Source organism: Dipodomys merriami, unplaced genomic scaffold (genome assembly GCF_024711535.1).
Source record: "Dipodomys merriami isolate MVZ:Mamm:240054 unplaced genomic scaffold, mDipMer1.0.p SCAF_59, whole genome shotgun sequence".
Classification (NCBI taxonomy): Eukaryota; Metazoa; Chordata; class Mammalia; order Rodentia; family Heteromyidae; genus Dipodomys; species Dipodomys merriami.
The window spans coordinates 2,618,937-2,631,648 of NW_027206168.1; the positions used below are offsets into that span (position 1 = coordinate 2,618,937).

At 49.2% G+C, this 12,712-nt stretch overlaps 1 protein-coding gene across 1 annotated transcript; it reads right to left on the reverse strand.

Moving 5' to 3' along the window:
• Window positions 1-1,416: 1,416 nt before the first annotated feature.
• On the reverse strand, window positions 1,417-12,402 carry Alox15b (arachidonate 15-lipoxygenase type B). The gene is made up of 14 exons (XM_070001371.1): window positions 12,256-12,402; window positions 11,946-12,165; window positions 11,766-11,847; window positions 8,636-8,758; window positions 8,279-8,382; window positions 6,326-6,498; window positions 5,963-6,109; window positions 5,662-5,865; window positions 4,736-4,822; window positions 3,268-3,437; window positions 2,991-3,112; window positions 2,803-2,903; window positions 2,555-2,725; window positions 1,417-2,169 (listed from the first exon to the last, which is right to left on the reverse strand). The coding sequence occupies exons 1-14, from the start codon at window positions 12,400-12,402 to the stop codon at window positions 1,990-1,992; spliced, it is 2,031 nt and encodes a 676-aa protein (XP_069857472.1). The 3' UTR covers window positions 1,417-1,989.
• Between the last annotated feature and the right edge of the window lie 310 nt (window positions 12,403-12,712).

The window sequence follows — 12,712 nt, forward strand, 5'->3', positions numbered from 1 at the left end:
AATAGGTCAAGGAAAGGAAATGTTAGGAACAACCATTATTCCTATCAGAGTGCCTAAGAGAATGTGCATTCATTCTGAGCCTCAGTCAACTGGATCCCTTTGGATAGCTGGTCTTTTCTGAGACTTCAGTGTTTTACTGTATAATACTCAAAGCCACTCAGTTTTATCTCCTTTATTGGTGAAAGTGAGCAGGAATTGTTTATTGATCACAATTAAAAATGTTTAACAGATACCTAGCTCTAAGTCAGTTTTGGTACACTGAGTTCAGTGAGAAATGAGTAATTCAAGTGCCACTTTCAAAGCAACACTGCTCTTTCTGAGGTATAGTTCCACTGAGTTCAATAGTTGTGTTTGTGTAGACATAGTATATATATTATATCTTATTCTCTCTCTCTTTTTTTCCTGGTACCTGGGCCTTGTCAAGACTAGAGCTCTACCACTTGAACCACAGTTCCACTTCCAGCTTTTAGGTGGTAAATTGGAGATAAAGAGTCTCATGGACTTTCCTACCTGGGCTGGCTTTGAACCATTCTCTTCAGATTTCAAATCTTCTGAGTAGCAAGGACTATAGATATGAGCCACTGGCACATGGCTTATTCATTGCTTTATATTTTTGATAGTTCTGGGGCTTGAACTCAGGGCCTTGGCACTGTCCTTGAGCTTCTTTTGCTCAAGGCTAGCATTCTACCACTTGAGTCATAGTGTCACATCTGGCTTTTTCTGTTTATGTGGTACTGAGGAATCAAACCCAGGGCTTATGCAAGCTAGGCAAGCACTCTACCACTGAGCCACATTCCCAGCCCCTTATTTATTATTTTATTAACTAGTGAGACTAAAGACCCAAAGCCTTGATACTGATGGGACAGAGATCAACAAAAGGATTCTTTGTACAAAATGTTACAAATCTGTTGTTGAAGATGGAATCTAGGAAACAAGGTATGGATAATGATAGGCTAATATGTTCTAATTCTCTGGAAGTGGAACTTGCTTTATTATCTACTTTGAGGGATGCTGGGAGAAAACAGGTGAGCCCTGCCTACACTGACTGGTTTCTATGGGCCTTGTTGTGTTCATTCTAACACTGGGGCACTAGGTGGCGCTCCAAATTTTGGGTGGCATTTACGCTGGGTCACTTTCCATGTGGCTTAGCAGCCCCTTCAACTTCTGCCTTCCAGTCAGCTGACTGTGAGATCTCACCAGCTGTGGTCAGTGGGCCAGGTTTATGGTCTTCCCTTTATCGTTCATGATGATGGGAGACAAGACAAGGGGCTTGCGAGGCACTTCAAAGCTTGACATCTTCAAAAGGTTCTGTAGTCTTGTCTCATGAGATTCTGTTTCCTGTGTGTTTTGGTTTCTTGGTTTGGATTTTGTTTCTCTGGTGTGTGTGTGTGTGTGTGTGTGTGTGTGTGTGTGTGTGTGTGTGTGTGTGTGTGAGAGAGAGAGAGAGAGAGAGAGAGAGAGAGAGAGAGAGAGACAGAGAGAGAGAGACAGAGAGAGACAGAGACAGAGACAGAGACAGAGACAGAGACAGAGAGAGAAGGAAGAAGGGAGGGAGAGAGAAAGAGAGGAAGGGAAGGAGAAAAGACGTAAATCACACAAGGCTGGGGCTTGGCTGTTCCAGAGAAGCACTGGGGACCTGTTTTTCTGAAGAATCCATTTCTTTTGGTGACAGTGAGCCTAGACTGATGTGACCAAAGGGACAATGTTCTTTAGGGATTTATTTGTTTGTTTGTTTGTTTGTTTAATGCCAGTACTGGGGCTTGACCTCAGGGTCTTGTACTCTTGCTTAGCTTTTTTTTTTTGCTGAAGTCTGGTGATCTACCACTTGAGTCACACATCTATTTCCAGCTATTTGCTGGCTTAATTGGACATAAGTGTCTCAGGAATTTTTTCTGCCCCAGCTGGCTTGGAACTGCTATCCTCAAATCTTAGCCTCCTGGATAGCTGGGATTAGAGGCATGAGCCACGGACTCTTGATTCTTCAGGGATTTAGATGGAGACACTGTTCTCAATGAGTGGAGGGTCCAGATATGTGTAGGGCAGCGGCAAAGTCTGGTTCCGCTCTCTGATGGCTCTGGAGATCCGTGCCAGGCGGTTCTGGAAAGTGGCAATGCTTTGCTTCGGGGCTTCCTCTATGAAGTGTTCATCCGGGTAGGTACCCAGGGGTCTCTGGGGATCAACCATAGCATTGAGTGAGGGAACTGCTGAAGTGCCCAGCATAGCTGCAAGCCATCATAGATGGTTCTCATCCTGATTCCCTACCTGAGGAACGCTGTGGCCTCCTTCTAGTCCCCCTCCCTTAAATGGATCACTTCAAGTGAAGATAAGCTGCTGAATACTTTGGGGTGTGTGTGTGTGTGTGTGTGTGTGTGTGTGTGTGTGTGTGTGTGTGTGTGTGTGTGTGTGTGTGTGTGTGTGTGTGTGTGTGTGTGTGTGTGTGTGTGTGTGTGTGTGTGTGTGTGTGTGTGTGTGTGTGTGCTGATTCTGGGGCTTGAACTCAGGGCTCCAAGCTCCACCTGGCCTGGTCTGTCCTGACTCCCAGCTTCATACTCACTCTGTCTCCTGGCTCCTTGCTCAGCATCCAGAGGGTGATGATGACGTCACAGGTGACATTGACAGATGGGAGGGTGGCTATAAAGCCCTCAGGCCTCGCTTTGCCTTTGGAAGTGGGTGGTGGCAGCTGCATGGTAGATGGCAGGTTGGGCATCCAAACACAGGAATCAAACTGAAGGCCAAGAAAGCAGCATGAGGCTTGGAGTTAGGCCCCTCCCTCCCTCACTCCTAGCTCAGGTCTTCCCTCACCTGGCCTGCACTGACAGCTGCGTGTCTGGCTGAGCAGGTGAAGATCACCATGGTCAGATACTTTACCAAAGCTTCTCGAGTGTCCAGTGAAGAAGGTATACCTGTAGGAGAAGTGGGTTTACTGGGAGCCTGAGGATTTTGCTGTACAGGTCAGAGAGTTTGGGGCCCAAGAATCAAAGTCCTCATACCTGAGCTCTCCCGCTCTAGGAAACCCTTGGAGAAGATCTCTCTCACCCAAGCCTGAAGTTCTTGGTCATCTTGAACAGACACATCACTTGGGTAGTAGATGCCGATGATTTCAGAAACAAAGCTGCAAGGCACATACAAGTTTATTCTGTTTCCAGCCCTGACCCTCTCTGAGAAGCACCTCAGCGCAGGGTCATTCACATGCAGACTTCCTGTCCCCCACTTCCCAGTCTTCCTGCCTCCCCTGAGCCCCTCGCTTCCTGGGGGCAATCCCCTCACCGCTCTACTGCCCGCCAGATCTGCATCCCATCATCTCGGTAGTAGTAGCCTGGAATGTCTTCAACTCCTCGGGCCTGAATATCTTCAGGAAGACACAGGTCAGTGTAGCTCAGCTGTGTCATGTTCCTCTTTATTAGCTCAGAAAATCCTTCAATGCCAAGGCCTGTGGACTGAGAAGCAGGATTCCTGAGAATCAGGACTTTGCTTCAGAAGCATGAGGTTAACTACTGGTGTGGGAGAGATGGGGCCATTGCTACCCCAGAACCCCCAGAGTCTTCCAATTGAAGAACATCTATCTATCTATCTATCTATCTATCTATCTATCTATCTATCTATCTATCTATCTATCTATCTATCTATCTATCTATCTATCTATCTATCTATCTATCTATCTATCATTTTTTGCCAGTCTTGAGGCTTGAACACTGTCCCTGAGCTTCTTTTGCTCAAGGTTAGCACTCTACACTTGAGCCACAATGCCACTTCTGGATTTTTCAGTGTATGTGGTACTGAGGAATCGAACCCAGGGCTTCATGCATGCTAGGCAAGCACTCTACTACTAAGCCACATTCCCAGCCCCCTCTTCCACCTTCCTTTTTCCTTCCTTCCTTCCTTCCATCCTTCCTTCCTTTCTTTCTTTCTTTCTTTCTTTCTTTCTTTCTTTCTTTCTTTCTTTCTTTCTTTCTTTCTTTCTTTCTTTCTTTCTTTCTTTCTTTCTTTCTTTCTTTCTTTCGTCCTGGGGCTTGAACTCTGGGCCTGGGTCCTGTCCCTGAGCCCTTCAATTCAAGGCTAGTATTCTATCATTTTAAGCCACAGCACTACTTTTGGTTCTTGGTGGTTAATTGGAAATAAGAGTCTCAAGGCCTTTCTTGCCTGGGCTGGCTTTAAACTGCAATCCTCAGATCTCAGCTTCCTGAGTAGCTAGGATTACAAGCATGAGACACTGGTGCCTGGACTTTTCTTTTCTTTTTTTGTACTGAGATTTGAACTCAGGGTCTATTTGCTAGGTAAGCACTCAAACACCCAAGCCTTTAATTAGGTTATATATACATGTTATATTTGAGCTGTAAGTTACATAGTCAGGATAGTAGACTTTATCAGTATATGATTTGCAAAGATTTTTTTCCCCATTCTATGAATAAGTTTTCTCCTGTTTCTGGGGGTGGTGGTAATACTGGGGTTTAAACTCAGGACCTCAAGTTTTCTTTTTTTTTTTTTTTTTTGCCAGTTGTGGGGTCTGACCTCTGGGCCTGGGCGCTGTCCCTCAGGTCTTCAGCTCAAGGCTAGCACTCCACTTCCGGCTTTTTCTGCTTATGTGGTGCTGAGGAATTGAACTGAGGGCTTCATGCATGCAAGGCAAGCACTCTACCACTGGGCCACCTTCCTAGCCCAGGACCTCAAGTTTTCTAGGAAGTCTACATTTGAGCCATGCCCCAAGCCCCAACACCCTCCCTAAAGCAGCTCTTACTCTGTCAACCACCTGCCCAGGGGCGATGAGCAGCTCTCTGGCGAGTGTGTTGATATGCAGAGTATACCGAATGTGGGGGACCAGCAGCTGTAAGGAGAAGAGGGAAGAGCTGGGGCAGTTCACACCTGCCCTCCAGTGACACCTACTCTACAGGTCCCTTGAAATGAGGCACAAAGGGTGTGAGGGATCAGCTCAAACAAGGGTCTGTGTTCTAGGCCCAGGGACAGGGCACCAGCATGGTGTTCTGTGCCCTTTGACAGGCTCTTTCCTTTCCGTGGACACCAGATCATTTTGTCAAATGGGGGTACTGATTTGGGTGGGCACCATGAGCTTCTGACTCCACATCCCATTAGTTCTTATCTCTGGGTCAGGCATTGCACCATGAAAAACCAAGGCCTGTGGGCCTGGCAATGCGGAACCATTCTTTAGAGCCCACCTGTGATTAGCAGGTGCTTGGATCAGTATCAATGCATCCAGAAGCCCCAGGAGAAGAGACCTCACCCCTCTCACAGGGGGTGTCTCAAGAACATGTTATCCAAAAGCTCAGCAGAGCCCAGGGGTCCATCCCCAGAGCACCTGTGTCTCCCACCCAGGGACAGTATACAGAAAATTGGTTGGGTCCCTCAAAGACACATTTCCCTTTGGTTTTTGCCGGCCCCAGGCCTCTCCTTTCTTAGGATTTGGGCTTCTTTTCTTTCTGAGGGAGAAAGCTCCTCTGGAACATGGTGTCCACCTTGCCCTGGCTCGGGGCCTGCTCTCAGAATTGACACAGGGAGACACAGCAGGTTGGGAGTCTGCATGGCAGCCTGGATGGACACGGATACCTGGGGAAAGGCCACTCTGAAGAGGAAGTGTGAGGGGCAACACAGGGTTCTAGGATCTGCACACGCGGAGTGGAGTGTAGACCACCTTGCAGAAGCACTGACCTTGAAGAGGGGATGGCAGTGGGGCAGCTGCCGTAGTGTGGCCATGGCAAAGACCTCTGGCAGCAGATGAGCATGCAGCAGGTGGGTGAGGGCCTCGTGCACGGAAAACTCCGCATAGCGTACCCAGGTCTTGGCCAGAAGCCAATCCCACTTGTCATCACTGGGCAGGAAGATGGGGCTGTTGGGTCCGGGCGTCTGGCTGAGCTGGTAGGGGAGGTCAGTGAAGAGGGAGGTAGTCATGAGTGTCTACTAACCATTCAGTATGATGTTGCCCACGCCTGTCCCCTGTTCAGTTACAGACCTGGATGGCAAGGGGCAGCAGAGGCCCGTGTCCTGGGCGTTGGTATAACAGGGTCATTGGGGCTGCAGAGAACTGAGGCTTTCCATTGATGACATTGGTATGGATGTCAGAGAGGATGGCATGATCCACCAAGAACAAGGAACCCCTCTGTAGAAAAGAGAAGAAGATCTAGAGCTCCCACTGGCTTTCTAAAGGATGAGGGGAGGGGTGGCAGGTAGTAGGGAGAAGGGCTCAGGCCTGAGAGGTATGTACATATTGGAAGGGCTGGGCATGTAGCACACAGCAGGTCCCCTTCCTCTGTAGCAGGGGCTGGGCCGGAAGAGGATGAGATGGGGTTTTCAGAGTCCAGAGTCTCTACCCCACCTCCAGCTCAGCCTGCAGGTTGGTCTCCGGGCCCAGAACTGGGGCCACCATGGCATCGGTGACTGGGAAGTTCTCTGGGAGTGAATGACAGCGGCGGATCAGGACAGGGTTGAGGCCATTCAGGAACTGGGAAGCAAAGAAGGCATCTTCCTGCCAGTGCTCATAAATGTATTCTGTAGGAGGGCAGAGGAACAGGGAAGAGTCACCCTGACTCTAGCAGGTCTCCTGACCTTCAGGGTGGAATTCCCTTCTAGATCCATTCTGGATGCTCTGTAGCTCTTCCAGGGTAATCTCTTCTGGCCCCTTGCTTTCCTTACCTATCCTTTTACCAAACAGTAAATCTTAGTCCCCAGTTCCACTGTCTCAATGTTGACCTGACAACTCACCCTCATGATTTAACAGTATCAGGCAACAAATCAAAAAAGCCAGCTTTGGCTCTTCCTCCAGCTCAGGCCCTTTAGGAAATGGCAACTCCATCCACTCCATTGCCCACGGCAATGCCCAGGACCTCTCTTGGTAGCCTACTCTTCCTTTTCCCATCAAGTCTTTTTTTGGGGGGGGGTGTCAATCAAGCCTAGGGCTTGAACTCAGGACCTGGGCACTGTCCTTGAGCTTCTTTTGCTCAAGGCTCGCACTCTACCATTTGAGCCACAGCATCATTTCCAGCGTTTTCTGTTGGTGTGGTACTGAGAAACTGAACCCAGGGCTTTACACGTGCTAGGCAAGCACTCTACCATTAAGCCATATTCCCAGCCCTTACCATCAAGTCTCTTGAATTCTTCAACCTCAGTGTCTCTTGGTCTACCTGTCCACTCTATCCCTATAGCCAGTGATGTTTCTAAGGCTTCTGGACTCTTACCATAACCACAGACTGTGCCAACTTCCTGCTTTCCACTCTTGTCCTTGATCCCTACAGAGTACATCTGGCCATATTATTTCCTAGCTGGCCACCAGTGAGTAGTCTAAAATTGTGCTAAGGAATACTACAAATCTTGCTAAGGCCTACACAGACTAGCACCACCCCGCCACCTCTCCTGCTTCCTCTCTGATCCTCCTTCCTTCCACCAATTGTTTTGGCTCCAGCCGCATTCTGTTTTTTCCCCAAAGGTATATGATCCTTTTGTCTTCAGATCCTTCATTTTAATTATCCCCTGATCCTGAAACTCTCTGCCCTATACCCTATTTTCACTGCTGTTAATACCTGGTCAACCCAATTGGGAGAGCTTTCTAGAGTCTTTTCCAAGTTGGGGTGAGTCCCTCTTTACACATACCTAGAGCCAATGATTATATCTCACAAAGGACATTGATAATCTAATCATTCTCTCCTTCTTTGTGCTGGTACTAGAGCTTGAACTCAAGGCCATGAACTCTTCCTTAGCTTTTTCACTCAAGGCTGGGGCTCTACCACTTGAGCCATATACATCTCTAAACTACACACTCTTACGCTTCTGGCTTTTTGGTGGTTAATTGGAGAAAAGAGTTGTCATAGACTCTGGCTTCAAACTGTGATCGTCAGATCTCAGCCTCCTGAGTAGCTAGGATTACAGACATGAGACACCAGAGTCTGGCTCTTCCTTCCATTCTTTCTTTCCTTGTGCATACTGAATACTAGGCAAGTGCTTTACCACTGAGCTACAACCCCAGCCCAACTTAATTTTCTGGTTTTGAATCTCATAACCATTGGCCTGTTCCACTCTGAGCACAAGGACAGTCTCTACAGCCCCAACTCAATGTCTGGTGGGCAGAAGCTCAAGAGCTTTTGGATCAGGAGGTAGACTTCCCTCTCAGTACACATCCTCTTTCATCTCTATATGGAATCTAAAGTCTAGGAAAGGACAGGGATCTGCCCAGGATCACACTGGGAGCTGGTACCTAGTTTTCAGAGACTCCTAAAAGCTGTGGGAAGCTGCTGCCTCCAGGGAAGAGGTTAGATCCCTAGCACAGGCTCCTTACCTGCTGCTGGAGTCCTGTGGAAGTTGAACATCCTTCTCATCTCCCTCAGACTCCTCCAGAGCCCTGTGCGGTCCAGTAACCCTTTGAATTTCAGCTCTATAAACCTGCCAATGGACGTGAGAGATGGGGAGAAGGCAAGAGGCCCTGGGAGACCCTCCCCTCTCACCCAGTTTTATCCTGGGTGGGGTCCTAAACCAGCTTCCAGAGCCTAATAGCATTCCTAAAGTAGCCACCACCTGGCAGGAATCGACAGTGACTTGGATAGGGCTGATGGCAAAGGAATTGAGGAAGGGGAAGGCAGAAAGCAGAGGAAGGAGGCATCTGAGGCCAGGGGCAGGGCAGGGTGGGCTTCCTCACGCAGATTTGGCTTTGAGGTAGAAGTTGGCATTCTTGACTACAGAATATTTGATGTTGAGGTCCAGCTCTTTGACAGTCATCTGATCGAGGCATTGAGGCCAGCCTTGGATGTAATTCTTCCAGCTAGAGGGCAGGAGAGGTGATGAGTAAGAAGATCAGAGAGGCTGGACGCCATTGGCTCATGCCTGTACACCTAGCTATTCAGGGGGCTGCAATCTGAGGATCGTGGTTCAATGCCAGCGCATAAGGGGAAAGTTTGTGAGATTCTTTATCACTAATAAACTACCCCTCAGAAGTAGAGCTATGGCTCAATTGGTAGAGTGGTAGCCAAGAGAGAGAGAGAGAGAGAGAGAGAGAGAGAGAAAGCCCCAGAGAGCCCTTAGACAGAGGAGTCCCCTTGGGGTCCCTGGCAGAGCCAGCCCCTTTCTGCCAATAACCATCTCCCTAGCTTCTGCTTTTCCCCATCCACCCACAAGGCTACCAGGGGGCTGTAGGTTCCTTCAGGAGGCTTCTCCCTGGTTATGGTTGATTAGTTCAGGGTTGAACACCTGGCCAGAGCTGGGCCAATCAGAGTCATTCATAGGGAATTGAATGTTTGGATTGAGCCACATAGGTGGGCTCTCTCTGGATATCTGGATTATAATATTTGAACACAGAGATAGGTTCGATAGCTGTGGCCATTTTTCACTATCTAGACTGGGAGGAATTATTCAGCCAGGAGTCATCTTGATCTCTGAGATCTGGCTACATTTCCTGCCTTTCCTGTTTGCAAGTTCCCCTTTTATCCTTCTGCTGGTTGTAATTGGTTTATGGTTGGGCAACCACACAATTCCTGACAGACACAGATGTATCTTGTAGAGGAAAAGCAGTCCTAAAGTGGGATTGTATCTTAGCTTTCCATGACTTTGGCAGGCATCTGATAGAGAGGCACACAGCTCGGGAGGCTACAATTTCCTCTGCCCTGGCCTATGGCATCTCTAAATCTCATGATCAAGTAGGTCATACCACCTAAGATCTTTAGGTAAAATGGCCTAATTATGTTCCAGCCAGCTGAAAACTTCCAGCTAGTCCTCTTCTCATATATTCATTTTTTGGTTCACTCAAAAAATTGCTTGTGGTACAAGGTACTGCTGGCTCATGCCTGTCAACTCTAATCCTAGCTGTTTAGAAGTCTGAGATCTGAAGATAACAGTTCAAAGCCAGCCAGAGCAGTCAAGTCTGTGTGATTCTTATGTCCAGTTGACCACTAAAAAGCCTGAAGTGGAACTATGGCTCAAGTGGTAGAGAGCTAGCCTCAAGCCCCCCCAAAAATCAACTAAGGGACAGTGAGTGACCACGAGGCCTTGAGTTAAGCCCCGGTCACCATCAAGCCCCAGTCCCCAGCACTCCCTAACAAAATTGCTTTTGTTTTCCAGGTTTGAATTTTCAACTTCAAAGGATAATTTGCAATTCAAAGACCCTGCCACCAGGTGGTGTTCAAACCCTACTTCTCAAATACATGGGGCACTTGCTAAAATGCATTCTGACTTAGTAGGTCTAGGATGAGTACAAGAACCTACATTTTTCTAATAAGTTCCCAGGCAATGCTGGTACCTTGGATCAGAGCCTTGCTTTTTTTTTTTTTTTTTCAGTTGTGGTGCTTGAACTCAGGGCCTGGGCACTGTCCCTGAGCTTCTTTTGCTCAAGGCTAGCACTCTACACTTGAACCACAGCACCACTTCCAGCTTTTTCTGCTTATGTGGTACTAAGGAATTGAACCCAGGGCTTCATGCAGGTTAGGCAAGCACTCTACCACTAAGCCACTAACCCCCGAGGGCTAGAGAGTGAACAGAAATTTAAACAATAAGAACAATAAGTAACAGTACACATTTGCATAAGGCTTGGCAGTTGATTAGTTGCATGCTTAAGATTTCCTTGTTTGTTTTACCTAATAATCCAAATGACAGTCATATTTTTTTTTTTCCCTCAGAAGAAAGTAACTGGTAGCTGTGTGCTGATGGCTCACACCTGTAATCTTAGCTACTCAGGAGGCTGAGATCTGGGGGTGGAGGTTCAAAGGCAGCCGTGGGCAGGAAAGTCTGTGAGATTCTTATCTCCAATTAATCATTAGAAACCAGAAGTGGAGCTGCAGCTCCGAGTGGTAAAGCTCTACTAGCTTTCAGCATCAGGCCCTGAGTTCTAACCCCAGAACCAACAACAAGAACAACAATAAAAAGAAAGAACTGATAAAATAGATTAAATGATGTGCCTAAGATCTTCCAGTTCTTTTTGGCAGGACCTAGACTGACCGGTTCTGGGTCTTCTTGACCTGCATCTACTCCATCTCTTGGGGGTAGAGGCTGTAGTTCATGCAATGATTTTTATCAGCAGGAACCAAAGGAGTCTATGGCTGCCTTGTCCCCAGAGGTTTGGAGGAAAAAAAAAATAAAGAGCAGATTTAAAAAGAGCAGGATCTCTTGAAAGTCTGTACTTGAATGTAGTCCCTCAAGAATCCCTTCAGCAGCCCCTGGATTATAACTTCCATCCTGTTGTCAGCACAGCCTAACACCAGACTAGATCTCTATTCTGATTTCCAATCCTAAAGCCAGAGTCCAGAGAGTGCCATTGCACCACCCTTGCCTTGCTCCTGGGGCTTAGCAGACTTATTTCTTTATTTCTGGTTGAAGTGTGAAAAACAAAAACAAAAAAACAGGGCAAAAAAGAAGCTGATAAAGGAAAGGCATTTAGAGCAGCGTTTTTCAACCTTCAGCAGGCACCAGGGCCATCTGAAAAGCTGAAGATAAAAAATGGTTTACTCCACCACCACCTCTCCTAAAGTCTGAGTCAGAAGGTTGTCAGAATCTACATTTCTACTAGGTACCTTTTTGGGGGGGAGAGGGGGGGGATACTGAGACTTGAACTCAGGGCCTGGGTGCTGTCTCTTAGTTTTTGTTGCTCAAGGTTGGTGCTCTACCACTTGAACCACAACTCCACTTCTAGATTTCTGGTGGTTAACTGGAGATAAGAAGCTCATGGACTTTCCTGCGCTGTCTGGCTTTGAACTGCTCAAGAGCTGGAATTACAGAAGTGAGCCACCATGCTCTTGATGTCTGTGGGCTCCCCTGCCCCCCTCAACAGTAGCCCTCCTCACCTATACATGGCCCTCCGGACCTCCAGCTCCTTTTGGCGCTGCTGCTGGAGCATGGGGTGGCGGTCTGCCCAGGAGACCTTGGCTGTGGGAGGAGGAGAGGAGATGGGGAGAGGGTAGGAGACCCCCCCCCCACTGCTTTCTCTTGGCACTGTGCCGGCCTGCCCCCCCCCCCGCCCTCACCTGTCCCCTCCCGCAGCACCAGGTGCCCCGCCCCCTCCAGCCACTGGTAGCAGGGGAAGCGGAGCGCAGCGCCCTGGGGCAGCTCGAGCTGGAACCAGCGGCAGAACCAGGCGTCCGGGGCAGGCGGGCAGAGCAGGGGCTGGGCCGGCAGAGTCTTGTGCGCGCGCAGCAGCAGCACCTGCCCCACGTCCTGCGGGAGGGTCACCTCGAAGTCCTCCTCCTGGAAGGGGAAGTTCGCTCTAGCCGGGGCCGTGCGTCCCCTCCGGCGCCCCCCCCCCTCCACTCCCAGCCCCGCGCCCCGCACACTCACGGCGCCCGCAGAGAACTCCTTGCCGAGGCGATCCAGAGGCAGGAGGGCACTCTCTCCCTCCGTCCCCACGAGGCTGACAGACACCTTGTCCCACGTCCCAGCCCCGCAGGCCTCGCCGGTGGACACTCGCACTCTGAACTTGGCCATGATGCCAACCGCGCCTGGCTGTCTACTGGACGCAGGCTGGATGGGTTGGGTGGTGAGTCCTCTGGGATGCGCAAGCCTGCTCCGGCCGGGAAGGGCAGGCCTGCAGGGGACAGGGGAGGGGCTGGGCTGAGCAGAGGGCAGTGCTGAGCAGGGAGGGGCTGGGCTGGGGGGTGGGGGGTGGGCGGTGAGACTGAGGCCCGGCTGGAATTGAGAGTGTCTGCCTAAGACCCAGGCCTTCTGCGCAGGGCCACACTGCTGTAATTCACACACCAACTAGCTTATTCTAGTTGACAACTTTGTTTTTGGTCGG

What these genes read in the sequence shown, in the direction of transcription:
- Alox15b (XM_070001371.1), bottom strand. Translation starts at nt 12,402, where the DNA reads ATGGCCAAGTTCAGAGTGCGAGTGTCCACCGGCGAGGCCTGCGGGGCT. An exon ending in AGGAGTTCTCTGCGGGCGCC is followed by an intron (nt 12,166 to 12,255) that starts GTGAGTGTGCGG and finishes TTCCCCTTCCAG; the next exon opens with GAGGAGGACTTCGAGGTGAC. An exon ending in GTCCGGAGGGCCATGTATAG is followed by an intron (nt 8,759 to 11,765) that starts GTGAGGAGGGCT and finishes CCTGCCCTCTAG; the next exon opens with CTGGAAGAATTACATCCAAG.